Source organism: Haliotis rufescens, unplaced genomic scaffold, assembly GCF_023055435.1.
Source record: "Haliotis rufescens isolate VD_foot unplaced genomic scaffold, xgHalRufe1.0.p SCAF_12, whole genome shotgun sequence".
In the NCBI taxonomy this organism is placed as follows: domain Eukaryota; kingdom Metazoa; phylum Mollusca; class Gastropoda; order Lepetellida; family Haliotidae; genus Haliotis; species Haliotis rufescens.
The window spans coordinates 18426790-18447477 of record NW_025963802.1 but is presented as its reverse complement, the minus strand read 5'-3'; the positions used below and the strand labels follow the sequence as shown (position 1 = coordinate 18447477).

The window sequence follows — 20688 nt, the reverse complement described above, 5'->3', positions numbered from 1 at the left end:
GTTTAACGCCGTAGCATAAAATCTTCCAGCTGTAACTTTAGTCAACTTTTCAGAAAGAACCACCTTTTTGTACTTTTGTGATATGACATCGCTGCGTTTCAAAGAATAAACCGTTTTACTTTGATGTATTAGATTCTCGAAACTGATTCATCATTTTATCTTTAGTTGCTTTCATCGTTTTTCGATTATGTTGTGGTAAGGTTTTTTTTCTTGTTTCTTTTGATGACAATTCCTTCTTATTTGCTTGATATTAAGGTCGCCATGGCACTCTTCAGCAACTTAACGTCTTATTGTCTTGTGATCTACCAACCATTTTGCCAGCAACCGCTGCCCTTCTGTGATGCTTTGTCCTTCATACAAATTGAACATCTGGTGTAGAGTCGTTATAAAGAGAAGGCCGATCAAAGGGGACTACAGAGGCGAAGGTAATACATTGACTGAGTCTACAATAACTACATTAAATAGTCTATTACACTGTCTGAATGTTTAATACAAGTCTCCCTTCACAGTCGTAAATGTTCTAAGCAACTGCCGTAAATGCTTTTAACAACTGCCGTAAATGTTCTAAGCAAATGCCGTAAGTGTTCTAAGCACCTGCCGTACATGTTCTGAATATTGTTTTGTAAATTACGCCACAAGTCATGGGGGTGCTTACCTGTACACGAGGATGTGTGGCAGAATGTGGCTAAACAGGATACATATAAAGGCTATGTGAGTGAATAATGGGTGCCACATTGAGTGTTCTGAGCAACTGCCGTAAATGTTATAAACAACTGCCGTAAATGTTATAAACAACTGCCGTAAATGTTCGACGCAACTGTCGTAAAAGACCTAAGCAACTGTCGTAAATGGTCTAAGCAACTGTCGTTAATGTATAATTACATAGCTAACTAATTCAGTAGTCTTATACACTGCCTGAATGTTTAATACAGGTCTTCCTTGATGGCGCAGGCTTTAATGTTCTAAGTAACTGTCGTAAGTGTTCTAAGCAACTGTTGTAAATGTCCTAAGCAACTATCGTAAATGTTCTAAATAAAGCGACAAACCTCTTCCCTTATCCAATTGAAATCTCTACGTAAAGCAGAGTTGATTGTACGTTTCCGACCATATCATGAGCATGTGTTTATGAATAACTATCAAAAGGTAATGATACCAGGTGGTCGCGTAAAGGTGAGCGTATCCTGCCCCACCTATGGCACCCGTCACAAATACATGCAAAGGAAAGTCAACAGTTCAACTGAAAAAAAACACGGGAACGTATGATACAAGTCAAAATAGGGAATTGCATCGGACATCATTTTTTCACTGATGCGTCAAATTTGGAAATGTCCTCCACATGTTCACCATTAAACCATTTGAAAGCTTTACTGACACCTTGAATGATGTAACCTTGATCAAACAACTTCTGAGCAAGAGTCGTATGACGCTCTTTGAAATCTTGGTAGGAAGAGAGCACGCCCGATTGTATCTCAAAAGTTGTGAAATGTAAACACCAAAGGCGGGAGCTGCTGGAATATTGCGCGGCATGAATTGGGAAAGTTGACCATTGGAAACTTGAAGTCATACAGTCTTGTGGAGAGTGTTTTGTCACTCTGAATCTTTATGCACAGATCGAAAAATGAAACGGATGAGGCGGTCTCACTGGTCTCCTTTATTTCTAGTTTAGGTGAGTAAATCAGTGGAAGGGAATTGGCTATTTGATTGTTATTGAACGATATCAGATCATCGATATACCTGAAGCTTAAATTAAACTTCTTGGCCAAATTACCGTGTTTTGACTTTGGCAATCCGAACAGAAATTCCTATTTGTATGCATAAAGTAACAGATCAGCAAGAAGGGGATAACAATTGGTGCCCATGGGGATGCCTAGATCTTGCCGAAATGTCTTACCCCAAAACTTGACGTAGATGTTATCAATATGGTCCGGCATTTCACATCTTGTTTTCTCAGTAAACTTCAGATGGCATCGCTTTCATTTTTCACAAAGTATTTTCATTGTGCTCACAGTGCTTGTTTTTGGCATGTGAGTGCTCACACCTTAACGGTACCTATTCCCATGAACCAATGTCTGTGAACCAATGTGGTGCCAGGCAGAGGTACAATAATTTCAAACGTCACTGACTTCATGAAGTGTTTATCACTGTCGATACATAGTTTCCAATAAATATATTTGGTAATAGATTGTGACAAGGGAACATATTTGGTATGCAAAGTGTTGATATACGATTGATACAAACCACTTTACATCAGATTAGACCAGAACCCATTAGGAGAGATAGGAAGATTGAATCAGGTGATTCACACACGACCTTACTTGTCTGCTAAATCACATTACTGTTAATGATCGAAGCCATCATGGCAGGGCAAGATTACCCTAATTACATTGAGGCAATGTCTCAGTTTCACACAAGGCACTCATTACAGCGTCTGGACCTGAGGATGAACACCAGGACAGAAAAGGCTTTCCCCCTTGGCATTACTGTCTGTGACACAACATGTCTGACAATTGCCAAGAATTGAAAATGACGTGGTATGCTATGTATTTGAAATATGATATAAGCATTTAACGAAATGTCTTGGTCAGTTTAATAGTGACCTTGACCTTCACACAGGACGGGTTGAATAGTGACCTTAACCTTCACACATGATGGGTTGAATTGTGACCTTAACCTTCACACATGATGGGTTGAATTGTGACCTTATCCTTCACTCATGATTGGTTGAATAGTGGCGTTAACCTTCACATATGATTGGTTAAAAAGTGACCTTAACCTTCACTCATGATTGGTTGAATAGTGGCGTTAACCTTCACATATGATTGGTTAAAAAGTGACCTTAACCTTCACATATGATTGGTTGAATAGTGACCTTAACCTTCACACACGATGGTTTAAATAGTGACCTTAACCTTCATAGGTTAAACCTTGACAACAAACAAATTAATGCTTTCATTTTGTCATCGTAGGCAACCATTTTGATGAGGAAAACTAAAGAAACATGTTGGGTTATTACCGACGAACGTGTATCGCCGGTTCAAGATTAAATATGTAAGTGGAGTGATTGTTGTTTAACACCGCAGCTCGAACTCTCCCAGCTATAACTTTAGTCGACTCCATCAAAGGCTCCTGGTAACATATTCTACACCCCACCCGCTTCAGAATCCGATCGATGTCAGCGCCTGTCGCGTCACCGATGTTGTAAACAATCTCATGTGATCTTCAGGATCTATGTTCGATGTGATTTCACACAAATGCTTCCCTTTGTTTTGCGTTCCCTAATACATTTCCATGGGTATATTTACGAATTGCGTATCCAACCTTACCATTGAAGCAGCATGGATGCTTGTCTTCAACGATTCCTGGGAACAGCGGCCATAATGTTTCCTCATCTCAAGAGCAGGACGAGACTGAAACAAAACAAACAACAATATTAACTCAATGATGAAAATAGAGCGCTGGGATAGCCTAGTGGTTAAAGCGATCGCTCGTCACGCCGAAGGCCCGGGTTCGATTCCTGACATGGGTACAATGTGTGAAGCCAATTTCTGGTGTCCCCCGCCGTGGTATTTCTGGAATATTGCTAAAAGCTCAATGATGAACTTCACTTATGTTTAAACGTCGTCTGAAATTTGCTTAGTAAACAATATGTGAAAATGTAATGCTGGAAAGTTTAATGCTCAGATCTAGATAAGTCTACATGTAAGTGCTAAAAGAATTAATGTTCAGATAAGTGTAAGTGAGCCTTCAAGATAGGACATGTGTGAAGGAGGCATCTCCTTGGGCACCAAGTGTGCTCCTCTCCCTTCTGATTTGTTTCCTATACAGGAATTTCTACTAGGAATGCCCACACCAGGACGGGAATTTGGCCAAGAAGTTTAATTTAAGCATCGGGTACATCGATAATCTGATATCGTTCAAGAACTGTAAAACGGCCATTCATTGATTTAGAAAATAAATGATACCAGTCAAACCGTCTCATCTATTTCATGCTCAGACTGACAAAAACTATCCACAAATCTGTATGAAAAGAGTTATGACTTCGACTTTCAAATAGTCCTTTCTTCCTCTATGTCGAACAGTTTCCAGCTGCTACGGTCTTTGGTGAGTACATTTCACAACCTTTGAGGTACAATCGAGAATGGTCTTTCTCCAAAGATTTCAAAGGAATCATACGACTATTAATGCAAATGTTTTTTATCAGCGTTACAACATTCAAGGCCTCACCAAAGCTTTCAAACAGCTTCATGGTAGACATGTTGGACGCGAAGTTAAACCCCATTTCACTTCACCTCATAAACACTTATGATATAGTCTGAATCGAACAACGGATTCTTCTTTCAGCTGAGATGTTTTATGATTATGGAGAGGGTCATCGTAGCCTACTTTGATGCCTGTTCCGATCACAAACGTTGACCTGGTGATGGATCACTTCATTCTGAACGTTCTGACAAAGCCGACAATGAGGTAGTGAATATGATTCAACATCAAGCTCAGAAATGTTCCAGCTTGTGATTGCTGACCTCACCAGTGTCTACGTGTATTTGACCCTTGATCATATATGTGCAGCTTTAACGCAGTACAACTGTAAAAGAGAAATTCTCCTGCCTCTGGCTACATTTTTTCAAACGTCATAAGCATTTCCGTTTTAATTACACCATTTCCGGTTTTGGAAAAGACATGTCAGCAAGGCTTTCAGTGTATGAACGTCCTTGCTGTTTAACATGACCTTTATACATAGCATGTATAAAAGGCATTTCTGATGCATCAGTTATCATCGAAAAGGTTTTGTATGATGAGGAATTATTATCCATATTTTGACAATCTTCTGCATCATCATCAATTACTATCCATGTTTTGACAATCTTCTGCATCATCATCAATTATGATTCAGGTTTTGACAAGCTTCTGCATCATCATCAATTATTATCCATGTTTTGACAATCTTCTGCATCATCATCAATTATGATTCAGGTTTTGACAATCTTCTGCATCATCATCAATTATTATCCAGGTTTTGACAATCTTCTGCATCATCATCAATTATTATCCAGGTTTTGACAATCTTCTGCATCATCATCAATTATTATCCATGTTTTGACAATCTTCTGCATCATCATCAATAATGATGCAGGTTTTGACAATCTTCTGCATCATCATCAATTATTATCCATGTTTTGACAATCTTCTGCATCATCATCAATTATAATTCAGGTTTTGACAATCTTCTGCATCATCATCAATTATTATCCATGTTTTGACAATCTTCTGCATCATCATCAATTATTATCAATGTTTTGACAATCTTCTGCATCATCATCAATTATTATCCATGTTTTGACAATCTTCTGCATCATCATCAATTATTATCCATGTTTTGACAATCTTCTGCATCATCATCAATTATTATCCATGTTTTGACAATCTTCTGCATCATCATCAATTATAATTCAGGTTTTGACAATCTTCTGCATCATCATCAATTATTATCCATGTTTTGACAATCTTCTGCATCATCATCAATTATTATCCATGTTTTGACAATCTTCTGCATCATCATCAATTATTATCCATGTTTTGACAATCTTCTGCATCATCATCAATTATTATCCATGTTTTGACAATCTTCTGCATCATCATCAATTATAATTCAGGTTTTGACAATCTTCTGCATCATCATCAATTATTATCCATGTTTTGACAATCTTCTGCATCATCATCAATTATTATCCATGTTTTGACAATCTTCTGCATCATCATCAATTATTATCCATGTTTTGACAATCTTCTGCATCATCATCAATTATTATCCATGTTTTGACAATCTTCTGCATCATCATCAATTATGATTCAGGTTTTGACAACGTGATTTCTTGTCCAATTTCATGTTTTCAATTCCAATCATAAATACTACATTATAGAGTACACGCGCATTTTAAAACGTCTACTTTACGAGCACATTCAAAATGTCACTTCTGTTTGAAGTGGTATGTGGTGTTACAAGTATGAAGCTTCCACTTAGACATTAATTTCTGAAAAAACTTTTTAGATGTAATATCATCAGAGAGTGACCTTCAAAAAGACCTTGACATATGACACAACTACACATATTGCATATGATAGATGTTGAATGAACTATTTTAACTGATGGCAGAATGCTTTGACTTTTCATGTATTAAGCCGAATTTCCTGATATTTGAACCATATTTCATAGTGTGACCTTGAGTGACCAAGACCTCATACAGAGTTTGATGCGATCGTCTCCCCAATCATAAATGGTTACGTTATCGTGTACATAAGCTTTGTTGAAGCATTGTCTCTACTTCAAGATCCTCTAATCGTGAAAGACTCCCAACAACAACAGGTGTAAAATGACGGAAATTTTCACTTAAGCAATTTACAAAACGCCAAAATATTTTGTTAATATTTCAATTATTCCAAACATGTTTATATTCCATTTCATCACTATGTGATTGAAAAAGATAGGATTAAAAGAATTCGAAAGTCAATGTATATTTAAAAAAAATAATTTAGCTTCTAATCCATGCATAATTAAACGACTGAAATATTTTGACGTTTTGTATATTGCCTAAGTGAAAATTTCAGTCATTTTACACATTGATTGTAACATATACAAACATGAGGTTTGGAGTCCTTAACATCTGTCATATTCACTTGATTGTCTGCTTCAAATTCGTTAAACAACAAACAAACATTGAAGCTTTGATGAGATCAACTGGGGCTGCTAAATGACTGTTAGAAATTCAGGCAGGCAGAAAGAAAGGGAATTACATTTTGCCTTTGATTCTATTTAGTCTATTCAGCGAACTTTTAAACGATGAAACTGTATAAAACAATTATTACAAATAACCAGAAAAACTTAACGTTATTATTAGAAACAAGGAAATAATTTATATTGCAAGGAAGTTGTACAGTGTCACGTTACACAGCCCTTCTTGAGCGAATATCCGGATTGAAGCATTGAAGTAAGTATTTATATAAACAGTCTGGCACAATGACTCAAACCCATAACACATTCCTGTTCGCCTGTTTATACTGTATGTCAAGCATGCTTACATTAATTTCTTTTTATAGACAGCTTCTGAGCAGAGACAATAGGGTGTTGGTGCCAGATACTAAGCAACAACGCTGTACAAAGATCGATGAAGAATGGCTGAAGATTATGTGATTGTTACGTTCCTTTATTTCTCTGAAGTGCCAACTTTGAAGGACGAAACCATCTGACATGCTTCCTCAAGTACATACACTTGTTGTCCTGGTTTATCGCCCTCCTTATAAACTGTGACGTAACCTAGACTTGATCAGACAATTGCTGCTTTCTCAGGTTTCTTGAAAGCAGGATGAACTCTAATCGAATGGCTTTATCCAACAGATCAATGTTTTTATAGATGAAATGATGGTGCATGACTTGAATTCCCGACGCGAACTGATCTGTTTTGGACCTGGTTCGAGAAATGGTTGTGTTAAATTATCTCACTATGCGCCATGGACTCAAGTTCCTTTACAGCTTCAAAATAATATACTTTCACAAATGCCTCATTGTTTCATTTTTACCTCAATTGTGAATGACACATTGACGTTGTATTGCCTAAAATTGTGGATGACACATTGACGTGCTACTGCACCAAATCGTGTATGAGGCGCCGATGTATTATTGCCTGTAAGCCTGACTGACTGTTATTATCACACTATAATGGGACCATCAGCCAATTTCCAGTCACTCGCTACAGTCAATATCATGCGCCGTTTCAGTATGGATTTTGAGAGGTTTAATGCAGTAATTCAGAGAGAGTAAAGTCCAATTCCTGTCCTTTGCAACTACAGTAAAGTACGTTTATAACGAACAAGCTTACAACGAACTGACGGATATAACGAACTGGTTTTTTTTGTCTCGACTATTTGCTCTAGTTATACTGTATATATGCTTATAACGAACTACGGTTATAACAAACTAAAGTTAGTGGTCCCTTCGAGTTCGTTATAACTGTAGTTTACTGTATTATGAAACTAAAATTGTGCGTACATGCTTACATGACATCTCATAAAAAGTACAATGAACAGGAGGGATGGTCAGACAGAGGTCACGGGTGGCCCAGGGGTTTGGTGCATTACAAAGTGTTGTATACAGAACAATGTTTTAGTCTGGATCTAGCGGACATGAGATTGAATTCCAGATTCTCCGATTATGATTGTGACTCCGGTCTGTCAGCAGCATACCAATGCGGGAGGATTTCACCAAAGCGGTAAACATCTGCGTAATGAATCCGTTTGGAGATACGTCCAAAATGATTCAGCCTACACAGCCAGGAACAGGATTCATCCTGCATCTACATCAACAGGACATCGGTCATCTCTGAACCTTGTTGCATACCCAGATAATAACTCAATTCAAGTTTCTTTATTTTTGATTTAAATACAAAACGAAAAGCGAATCACTTAAATCATTGCTACAGTTTGATCGAACGAGTCGCGCTCCACTTAGGTAATTAACTTAGGCGGGTATTCTTAACGTACAAGTCGTGGGCATAGTACGATCCTATTAAACAGAACCTCGTTTGTCCCGCCTTCGGGGATATAGTTTTCAAAACTTCTGTGTATTTTTTATCAAGGTCAAAGACACATTTCACGTACGAAGGATTCGTTATTCCTGAGATTTGTGTTAATCGATTAACGGATTAACCAGTTCGTTCCATATCTGTCACTTTCCAAAGTGTGTTTTTGTATATACGCGTATATATTGTTATGGAATATTAAACATATCATCTCGCATAAACCAGACAAAACAACTGGTAACATGTGAGTTACCGCGTACGGTTGCAAGATACGTCTCTGTGTTCTACACACAATGTGGCTAAGTCAGCAGCGTCTATATCAATATTTACTCAACAACGCCTACATCAAATATGCATATGGTAATATGGGTTATTGACACATACAGGATGTGTACAACATTTCTAGCACAACCATTGATTTCATAAATATACAGCAATATCATGTTTTCGACTTCCATGTATCTACGTGGCTGTAGATTTAATCATGAAAACAGTCGATATCATTCAACGTTAAGTTAAGTACATATTGACGTTATTCCGAACTGCTTTCGATTACCGTCATCTGCAGTGCTTTATAACAGTGTGATAATGTTTAAAAAATATATGTATGTTTTTATAAATAATTTTCTTTTCTGGGCTATGGTGTTTCTAAACAAAAAAGACTATATCGAATTCGTCAGATACTGGTATTGAAGTAACATAGTTTTGTTTTACGCCGCAGTCATCAACATTCCAACTTTATCTCGACGGCCTGTACATAATCACGTCTTGGCCAGGCAAACCAATGGTTGATAGCATGACCATATGACACACACAGACATACGAATGTATACTCTTTTAAAATGTGCTTGTCATGAGAGCTTCATGGCCAAAATATGTAAGCCTTTTTATCTCGAAAATCTCGAAAATATATCGTGATATCCGTTATTCGAACATGTAGCCTGCAGAGGTGTGAGAACTTAGTGAAGGGACTTGCTTCATGGTCTAAATATAGACATAGCTATGGTGCTACCAGTAGGGCAGGACATGCTTACCATTTTCGCGAACACCTGGAACCATCACTGATTTTTAGTGATCCATTCAAAGAATTTTTACCACTATTTTGCCTTTTATGCCCAATGGAATCTGTTTCGAATCTGTTTCGGCAGATAATTGAGACTGATTATTCGCGTTAGTGTTTTATGTTTAACTGTCGAACAATGGCAAGAACTAACCATAATATTGTACTTAACGAAAGTGTTGTTTGTTTGTTTGTTTGTTTGTTTGTTGTTTAACACCGCACTCAATATTACAGCTATATGACGGCGGTCTGTAAATAATCGAGTCTGGACCAGAAAAGCGGGGTTGATGACATGCATCAGCCAAGTCAGCGAGCCTGATCCCCGATCCCGTTAGTTGCCTCGTACGACAAGCATAGTCGCCTTTTATGGCAAGCATGGGTTGCTGAAGACCTAATCCACCCCGGATCTTCACGGGTCACTTAATGAATCTACCTTTTTGAGAAGTATTATATATTTGAGTCTGGAAACAAAACCTCGAAATATCAAACCATGAACTAAACTTCAGGAAACTATGAATGAAATGTCAAAAAAGAAGAGAAATGTTCATAATAAACACCTGTAACGTACAGCATGCATACTGAGAAAACAAGAATCTTTGGAGAACATAATGTAACACCATGGAACTAGTCTGGGAACATCCCCGTAGGCTCTCTGTAACCTTCAAGGACCACCTCCTGGTTTGAGCTGTACCTTCAAGGTACCATGCTTGGAGCTTAGGGTTTTCATGAAAACTCTACCACAGTCAATTTAAAGAACGGAGTATGAGCCAGCCGAAGTGACACATTCAAGAAGCTTCTCAAATGGATCGCTGTAAACGCGAAACGGGTCAGCTTGTCTTGCCTTACATGCATCATCCTTTGAGAAGAAGGTCAAGGAGACCTCGTACGTCTAGGACATAAGTAAGTAGAGTATTGCACCGCTTTGGGTAAATTTTTCAGCCACATTACAACGCGGGACACCATGAAAAGGATTCACACATTATACCCGTGGGTTTGGCGTTACAGCCGGACGTATGGTGCTGGAAAAAACTTGAAAAATAATCTGGACGAATGGGGATTCGAAGCCCCGATCATCGGTTTCTTGCATGTCCAAGGGATGCGCACATCGAATTGCGACGCCTTAGACGACTGGACCAACGATGCCGAGGTACCTCATGGAGCAGGGCACCGTTCCACAAAGTGATCTTAGCTACGACTATCGTAAGACAGTGTTGAAGTATGGGACTTACGATCACCTAAGCGCTAAGGTGGCTTTATGGAACGGGGCCCAGGGCTTTAGTGGAGATGTAGTCAGGAAGAAAGACTGGTTATCCCTTAAAGCTCGTATTGGGATTATCACGGACACGATACAGTGATACAATGAATAGAGTAAATGACATTATGACATTATGACTACATAGTCAAGTCCAGTGCACGCCCTGGATCTGTAACAGACTCCCAAATTTGTATTTCTATCAGTGAGACATTTGCTGTTTGCAACATAAAAGTTGCAATATTAATGTTTATGTTTTCTTACACACCTTACTAAATCATCCATGGCGTTAATTATTTACCGTGTGTTCAGAAATCTAAATATCGGATATTTACTCGAAGAACTGAATTTCAAAAATAGCATATTAGTGATCACATGTAGATTTCTATCTATTTTTCATCAAACAACCAATGGTCATTATGAAACGTCGCGGATAAGCCTAGAATAATTTAGAATGTTATGGAAAATACGCACAAACGCTAAAGTGAACTTTGCGCCATATTGGATACAGCGTTTACGTATACAAAATCACATTTCACGTATGCCGGTTATGAGACACCTATTATGCGTATATTTCAAACATATTGTTACATTGAAAACATAAAAACAAATAGCAGTATGCAGATTGTCTGATTGTTTCTGATTACTTACATGACACATTTGTGTACATACGATCCCTCGATCAACGAAAATCCTCCTGTTTAAATCTCGCGTTGCCTACACGCCATTTTGTAAAGGTGAGTCACCAGTAGTGATGTCATACGGAAGAAAACAATGTTGTACATATTTGTAATTTCGTTGAGGTGAAAATTATTAACTCTACATCCAGCGTGTTCCTTGATCTTATCTCGTTTGCATTATCATCATCGCCTTGATAATCCACGGGTATGACGGTTGGTTGGTTGTTTAACGCCACACTCAGCAATATTCCAGCTATATGACGGCGGTCTATAAATAATCGAGTCTGGAGCAGTCAATCCAGTGATTAACACGAAACCTGTTTGTGTAGGGTCAAATTATTTTAAGTAGTAAGCAGTGACGGATGACGTCACTCATGACCGTTGTGTTATGTATAAATGCGCCACTGCGATCATGAAAGTAGACAAAATGCATCGATTCGATGCTAAAAGATGCGATTGTAGTGCGTGTAGGAAACAGATTACTGCACTCGTGCCTGTCAGAAACCCTTTATCTTACAACTAGTTGTTTCAAAGCGAATCTAACTTACATTCTCTCGTTAGATACTTTTTGAAACAACTCGTAAAAATTGTGTCACGCGCCGTATGAAAGCTTTCGCAATACATATGTAGCCACCACAAACACTACCACCCACCCCATGTACCCAGCCCACCCCAGCCCACCCCGACCCCTTACACGCTCAACGTCGCCACCCACCCACAGACATAAGTTAACAGTGCATAATATTTATCAGGGTTTAATGAGCGTTTTCTGTTCGAGTTGAAATCCATCATATATGTTCTGTTAACAAAAGCTAACCACTGTCCAAAATAAGCACATCCAAATACCTTTCAGTACGCATGTATTGATCCCCAAACCTCTCACCTTCTTTATTTGCCGTCTTCGCTGTGCAATATTATATATATTGTACGACTGATTGCCTCTTCCATGAAAAGTATAACTTAAAAAAACTAACAGTACTCTTTTCCCCATGGAATTCCAAAGGGTATATTATTTAGTCCAGATTTCAAACTGCGGAATTTGATCAATAACTCCTTTTTTCACCGAAATAACGTTCGTCTTTAATATATCTGATTACAAGCGCGTTTAGCGCGAAAATAGCAATCACTCCCAATGCTTTATATCTGGTGAACTATCACGTTCTTTACAGTTATAGCAACTCTGAAAGACCCATCTCCATTATTACTGAGCGATTGACAAATAGCGAATCTCGATGGATTTGCGTGGATTTTCTAAGTGAGAGCTATACAAGAGGCCATTTGATATTTGGAATAACTGTTATGTCGATATGCATGCAGTCTACAGCCTCTGTCAATGTGCCACGTCGATGAAGATGTAGGTTAGGCTGAGTGGAGAAGATGACGGACGAGATGTAATGAGGTCCTTTTAGTGCACTGCATCTTTATAATGTATTTAATGAGGCAACCTTGAATAAGCCGTTGTTAAATAAATCACACTTGTTCATATGAATGTTGTCAACAGATTTAGAGGCACATATGTAATAGCTGAAACCTGTCCACGAAAGCATAATGTGTATTTTTATGTGAACAATTGACGAACACCTAGTATCATTATTGTTTGATGATAATTCGTATCATATTCATAATGAGTATAGAAAGGTCGCTTTCATTTGCAAACATAGAGGCAGCATCCATGTTACAGATGGATAGAGCAGTATCCAAGTAGCTATGTGAGTTCTATGGTAAAAGACACCGAGTGGTTGTATAGTGTCCTGCTATAGCTGATTAGGTCAGCATTAAAGTGGATATATGTAGATAGCATCCAGCCTCAGAAACAACAATTATGTTCATCCTCAACCCATGCCCTCCGCACGCCTTGAAACATTTGCAACACCGAGTCCCTGCAGACTAATCTGACCTAGTTAAGTCAGTTTCCCTCCCACGTCCCTCTGTCCTCCTGTCAACAATTATAGATCTTTACACAACACATTTTACGGTTGTATGCCCTTGGGAAATATAAATTTCAAATGAGTACAAGTTTATTTAAAAAGCGTGAGGAGGCCATTGGCCCATGACACAAATGGGTTGAAAACATGGCATGCTGGCGAGAGGGTAATACTTGTACATGACATGTTAATTCAATTTCGTTCATTTTGTGTTTTTCTGTCTGAAGCTGCAATTGCCTCCATGCTGCCAGAAATTCTTCAAGATGAATGTATCCTTTCAGTGTATCTGAGTAGGTATTACCATACATTAGCTTACACTTTGAACCACAAACAAACAAAACTGAAATATAAGGAATGCACAATATCAAATACAGATACGTGGGTGGATATGAGATACCTTGACTCGATGTATTTCCACCTTAAGCTATTTCAATGGATATAATTTCATTGACCATCCTCTTATACTTTGTAACCTCGTGAAACTAGTTTATTGACAGAAGAGCGGAAGAAAGAAAAATTGCTATTAAGGTTTGTAAAGAAAAACCGAGTTTTCGATTACTGATGATGCTCCATTAGGGTAAAGGGACATGTCCTTGCTCTAGATCGAACTTGAATATCGGCACGGCAAGACCCACGCCAAGTCAAACCACGCCCCAGTGACGCCCTTTGCCGTCGTTAGTTTTGTCGCTAAATTCCAAACGGCTTCAGTACTACACTGAGTAACGACTATTGTTTTTACGCTAGTGTAACATTGATCGAATGTCATCTGACGCATCCATTGTCTAGTTAATTGGAATTCAAGACCTTGCAGTGTAAGTTGGCTTTCCATCACCTTGTCAAATATATTTCACGATCATTATTGCTACAGTAAAGAAACTTGTGACAAGGTGTGTTTTCAAAGACCCAATTCTATGTTGTTCAGATGAAAGTTAAAGATATGGTATACAGTATTTGTTCATGAATATTCACAAGTTGTTCCTGGGGGCGTCTCACGCTTGTTTTTGGAGCAAACAAGTACTGATTCGAAGCACATACACAACAAATGTTTGAGTGCAAGCTTACTCATTCGCGAACACCTGACCTGAGCATTGTTATTTGACAATCGCGTTTTCATATTTATTTTGTTGGTTTTGTAGTTGAGTAGAATTACCACTAAGGTATTCCTGTTTTATCTCATATCATTATATCGAAATACCAATCATGAATATATTTCTCATTTGATATACCTGTTCTCGAAACAGGCTCATCAGAAAAGGAGGGCGCTAGGGTAGCCTAGTGATTGAAGCCATTGCTCGACCCGCTGAAGCCCCGGGTTCGATTCCCCACATGAGTTCAGTGTGTGAATAACCGATTTCTGGTGTGCCACGCCTTGGTATGCCTAGAATATTGCTAAAGAATATTCAAGAAAAGTGACAGCATTATATATGTAAATAATCGTGTCTGGACCAGACAATTCAGTGATTGATATCATGAGCATCGATCTACGCCAATGGGAATTGATTACACGCAGTCAATCACGTCACCGAGCCTGACCACCCGATCCACTGAGTCGTGTTTTACAACCAAGTTGATGGGGACCTATATTCTTGCCGAGCAGTAACTGGCGTTACTTTGATGAACTTAATAGGTTTCAGCTGCAAATGAAGAACTTTTCATTTTTGTTTTGAATTTGAATTTAATGGTATTTCGATTAAATAATTCTTCCAACTTGTGTATTAGGTATTCTGGCCATTCATTTAAATGGTTAGAAAATATTCTTCATACCTTACGAAACAACTTCATGGCTTCGAGTGAGTGAGTCGAGTTTACAGTTGTTTTACCAATATAATAGAAATACCACGGATATAATGGCTTCATTGTTTGTAACCACTTGAGGAATTGATCTCGTGCTATCGGCGTGACAAGCAAAGGCTCTAACCACTGGGCTCTTTGGGGCTTTTTTCACAGGGTTATGTTCGTGTTTGAAAGCAAAATATTGGTTATTGGTTATCAACATAACAAATCGAAGTCGTTGACGTTAACAACGTAAAAGCGTTATATAACTGCACGAAGCCGATGATATTGAATAAATCTAAAGTCGGTTATAAAAAGTATTATAAGCTTCTTAGTGAATTATCTTTTGTGACTTACTGACCTGTTTCCCAGCCTGGGTTGCGCCCCCTGGCTTCTGTTGCGTAGCAACTGTCAATATCCGGAGATAGCACACCAGCATGATGACGGCGGGGATGAAGTAGAATAACGACATAACAGTTGCCGTGATGGACGGGTTTTGATAAAATGGTTCACAGTTGATTCCGATGTCGTCGTAATAAAACTGATCAAAACCAAACACAGTCGTTCCATAGACAGTAAAACAGATCATCCAGCTGACAACGATGGCGGCGATGACCTTGTGACGCGTCACCAGCAAGCGATAACGCAAGGGGTGAAATATTGATATATATCGGTCAACAGCAACCAAGGTCAAGGACAACGTCGACTCATGGAATAGGCTAGAAATACACAACGCTTGTAGCTTGCACACCGTTTTGCCGTACGGCCAGCAATTGTATAAAGCGGGGTAGATGCATAACGCCGTCACCGTCAACCCCATCGTACAGTCGGTGCACGCCAACGACGTCATCAACATACGGGCCGACTCCATGAAGTACCCTCGTGTGCAACGTGAATTCAGTACAATAAGACATATGACGTTACCGCCTATGATGGCCGCGGATATCAACGCTACGACGATGGACTTGCTGACAGAATCGGTTGTCGTCGTCGTGCTGTTTTTGTCGTCACAGAACAGGCGTTCATCGAGGCTCATTGTAGAGTCGGAAGCTAGTGTCAGCGCGCACAATCTGAATACAGATCACCAGTATCTACGGTCAATCTCATGTTCAGAACGCCACTGAAAGGTGAATTAAACCATCTGTCAGTACATCCAATGATACCTCTGCTGTGTCGTATTTTCACAGTACATCCAAAGATTATTTTCTGTTATGGCCTACCTTCACGGTACATCCAAAGATTATTTTCTGTTATGGCCTACCTTCACAGTACACCCAAAGATTATTTTCTGTGATGGCGTAAAGTTCACAGTACATCCAAAGATTATTTTCTGTTATGGCCTACCTTCACGGTACACCCAAAGATTATTTTCTGTTATGGCCTACCTTCACAGTATATACAAAGATTCTTTTATGTTATGGTCTATCGTCACAGTTTATCCAAACTTTCTTTTCTGTTATGGTCTATCGTCACAGTTTATCCAAACTTTCTTGTCTGTTATGGTCTACCTTCACAGTATATCCAAACTTTCTTGTCTGTTATGGTCTATCTTCACAGTATATCCAGTGATTCTTTTCTGTTGTGTCGTATCTACACAATTGTCCAATGATTCTTTTCTATTTTGTCGTATCTTCATATCACATGTAGCGATGGTGCTCTCTTAATGGTATCCTCGCCGTACACCCGGAGTTAGTTCTCTATTAAAGCGTATCTCCAGAGTACTTCCAAGGATAGTTCCCTATCACCGCTGCAGTCCATTCATGTTTTCCATAATGCAAGTCAAGCTTTATAGAGAAATCTTGTAGTAAATAAGGATCCGGAATAACAAAACAAAACATAACCTTTCATCTCTGATGGCATTTTCGTCGAAATGCTCACGGATGTGGACTTATACCTCCGCGTGTGATGCAATCCCCCTGTGCACCATTCACACGCCTCATTCCACTCCCACTACTGATAAAGAGGCATCACAGACATAATCGATGATGATAGTGTTTGCTATTGGACGCCGATGAAGTAGCAGTTATCACTACACGCAACACAGGTGACGCTCCCGATCACATGGACCACGTGTGTTTATACTGCATGTTAAAGAGTTGTCGATACCTGCCCGCATCTCCGCCAGGTGTGCATTGGTACATTCCCTCTCACGGGAGATCTAAATAACACCCAGTGGCCTTCTCAGCTGCTGGTTGATTTACACTAGTACCGCCTCTGCTTAACGTGGATTCTCCCTCGTTGGACCCATAAATGGACCCGTTGTTAATGACTTTCGAAGGCTGTGTTAGACTTTTCTATAAGGCGGAAGTCGAAGCTGGCTTCAGATGCATCCTACACCGGGACTTAAGCTGCTATCACCGCATTAAAGTTTTCCGATATTCTATCACCAACCTCATTTACACACAATCCGACACTGGTATTGCCAATCCCAGGGAAAATATAATCTGCAATGTGTTGCAAATCAGTCAATAGTCTGCAAAGTAAACGGGTCCGTGTTATGAAGAGGCCAATTATAGTCCGATGCCGGATCAACACGTGGTATTGACCATAGTTATTGGACAAGTAGCAAGGCAGGCGTATCTGACTGGTGCCATGCGACTACAGCATCACTACAGACACTGTTAAGAGAATGCATCGCTCTATGTTCAATCCGAGACTGACACAGCTTGTTTCTCCCTGTATTTATAATATGGATGTGTCCGAGATATCAGCGCTGTGTGGAGCTGTGGCTAGCAAGGATGCGGCCACCTGTCTTCTGTGAAGAACAGACAGGCAATGTTATAACAGTTAAAGGGCAAGTTCACACGGAAATGAACCTAATTTTCTTGTACTTTTTCCACAATAAAAGTGTTAACCTAGAAGTGTCATAGACAAAAATATAAAAATATCACAATTAATCAACATATGTTTTGCATTAAAACGATTTATATTTTTCACATTTACCAAGTGTTCTATTTCCATAACAAAAACACCATGGCTTATGCCCCTTGCAATATGACGTCATTGGTGCCAATTGATAAACATTTTGACGTCATCATGCTTTGTTAGAGCCTCTTCACGTGGTGTAGGTACAGGTGTGTGATTCTAGCGACTCAGATGCCAGCCAGCATAGTGTTATGCTGAGTCACCACTGCGCCGGAGTGTGTCGTAGGCCATGTTGTTTTACCGAAAACTTGTACTTGATATCTTTTGCCTTCAGAATAGACAGGGACCCAGTTGAATTGGCACCAATTACGTCATAATCTAAGGGAGATAACTCAGGCCTGTTTAGCTCGAAAAACGAAGGCCTCATAACGGCATATCATTTTCACACTATTGTGAGCTTCCTACTTTCACTGTGAAAAAATGAGTGTATATTTTCAAACACAGATACTAACTAATTCTAAAATTGCGTTTTGTTTAGAAAAAAGAAAGAAAGTAATTTTTGCGTGTACACTTCCCGTTTAAAGTATGGTGACCGAGCTCCTGGCAGTGCATTGAAGTAGCGGTAACAAATGAATTTGCTAACAGTGGTCAGTGTGGCAGACAGGTGGCTAGCATAAAAACAGTTAATTGATACATAGAACATTTTGCTAAATGAGTCCTATCTTTGTTTGTTGTTTAACGCCGCACATAAAAATATTAGATTATATGACGGTGGACCACACAAACCAATGGTTGACATCATGAGCATAGATCTACGCATTTGGTATACCAAGTCACCTAGCCTGACCATCCGATTCATCTGGTCGCTTCTTACAATACGTTGATTGGGACTACATTCTTCCCACAGGGTGTTACTTTGATGAACTTACCTTACAACTACACGTGTTGAATTTGAATGTATTGGTGGAAGGATGCAACAGTGAGTGAGTGAGTTGGGTGTTACGCCGCTTTTAACAGTATTCCAGTTATATCACGGCGTGTCAGCTTAATGTGGGAGGAAAGCCCGAAGTGATGCAGGTCTCAGACGTTTACCACTTCGGTGATACCCACGAGCACGGGTATAGTGCTGACAAACCTAGAAACATAATCGGGGCGAACCGGGATTCGAACCCACAATCATAGGTTTCTGGCGTGCCCAAGGGACGCAACTCTGCACAGGAAAGGATGCAACAAGTGATAATGGTTATATTCAAGCAATATCGCGAAGGGTGGGCTCCTTACATTAGCTGTGTGGAATCGAACCCGGCCATAGTCGTCACGTGAAAACGCTTTACCCAATAGACTACCCCACCACTCAATTGCTGATAGATATTCGAAAGAACAGTCGTCTAAGGCGCCACAATTCGCTGTGCAGAGTTCCATCCCTTGGGCACACCAGAAACCTATGATGGTGCGTTCGAATCCCGGTTCGCCCAAATAACGTTTCTAGGTTTGTCAGTACCATACCCATGCAAGATGGTAAGACATGCATCACGTCGGGTTTTTCTCCCACATTAAGTTGGCACGCCTTGATATAACTGGTTTACTGTTCAAACGGTGTTAAACCCAACTCACTACTTACTCACCATCCTCTCTTTCTTTTAAAAGGCATAAATCCTGTATATAACCCTGTAAGTGTACACGTAGACACGTGTCTGGAATGACAGATGCGATCTTGAATCGGGAAACAAAACGTCTCCTCTCAAACCATTGAAGGTAAAATGCTCTATCCAATGTACGTCAGAAAGTAACAAACAGCAATATGGCGTATCTCACATGTAAGGTGTTCAAGGAATTCCGCGTCAACATCTGTTCCCTTTATGTATGAGCCACGTTTGTATGCCATGTAACTGTAATTGCACGCTGTGATACAACAGAAATACTCGTCAAAGCGGCGTGAAACACTCAGTATATGGCTCACTCAGTATATGGCGGGTGTACATGAAGACTAGACATTGGCATCGTCAGCATTGTACTTGACCTAACCAGCTTGCATGTTGTGCTTGTAAACTTTTCGATTTGAAGTAATAAAATAATGGAGGTGTACGCAGCTCTGACTGTTGAAAGCATTTTTTGCCATATTATAACTTCGGGAAAATATTGCGCACTTTGCAATTTAAATACTTGTTCGCTTCACGAAAACACACCTGCCATACAAAACACCCACCCTCACCCTCACCCTCACCCTCAACCTTACCCTCACTCTCACCCTAAACTCAACCACACCTTCACCCTCACCCTCAACCACATCCTCACCCTCACCTTCACCCTCATCCTCAACCACACCTTCACCCTCACCCTCACCCTCACCCTCAACCATACCCTCACCCTCACCTTCACCCTCATCCTCAGCCACACCCTCACCTTCATCCTCAACCACACCTTTATCCTCAACCACACCTTCACCCTCACCTTCATCCTCAACCACACCTTCACCCTCACCTTCATCCTCAACCACACCTTCACCTTCACCTTCACCCTCATCCTCAGCCACACCCTCACCTTCATCCTCAACCACACCTTC

The 20688-nt window shown here is 39.7% G+C and overlaps 1 protein-coding gene across 1 annotated transcript in view; it reads right to left on the bottom strand.

Moving 5' to 3' along the window:
• LOC124145664 (alpha-1A adrenergic receptor-like) overlaps positions 1-17783 on the bottom strand; it is a 33127-nt gene extending 15344 nt beyond the window's left edge. Inside the window, exons 1-2 of the mRNA XM_046515530.2 lie at positions 15622-17783; positions 3324-3407 (exon numbers count right to left, since the gene is read on the bottom strand). Of these exons, the coding sequence (XP_046371486.2) occupies positions 3324-3407; positions 15622-16296 (759 nt within the window). The 5' untranslated portion in view covers positions 16297-17783. The remainder of the gene's footprint in view (positions 1-3323; positions 3408-15621) is intronic.
• Positions 17784-20688: the final 2905 nt, after the last annotated feature.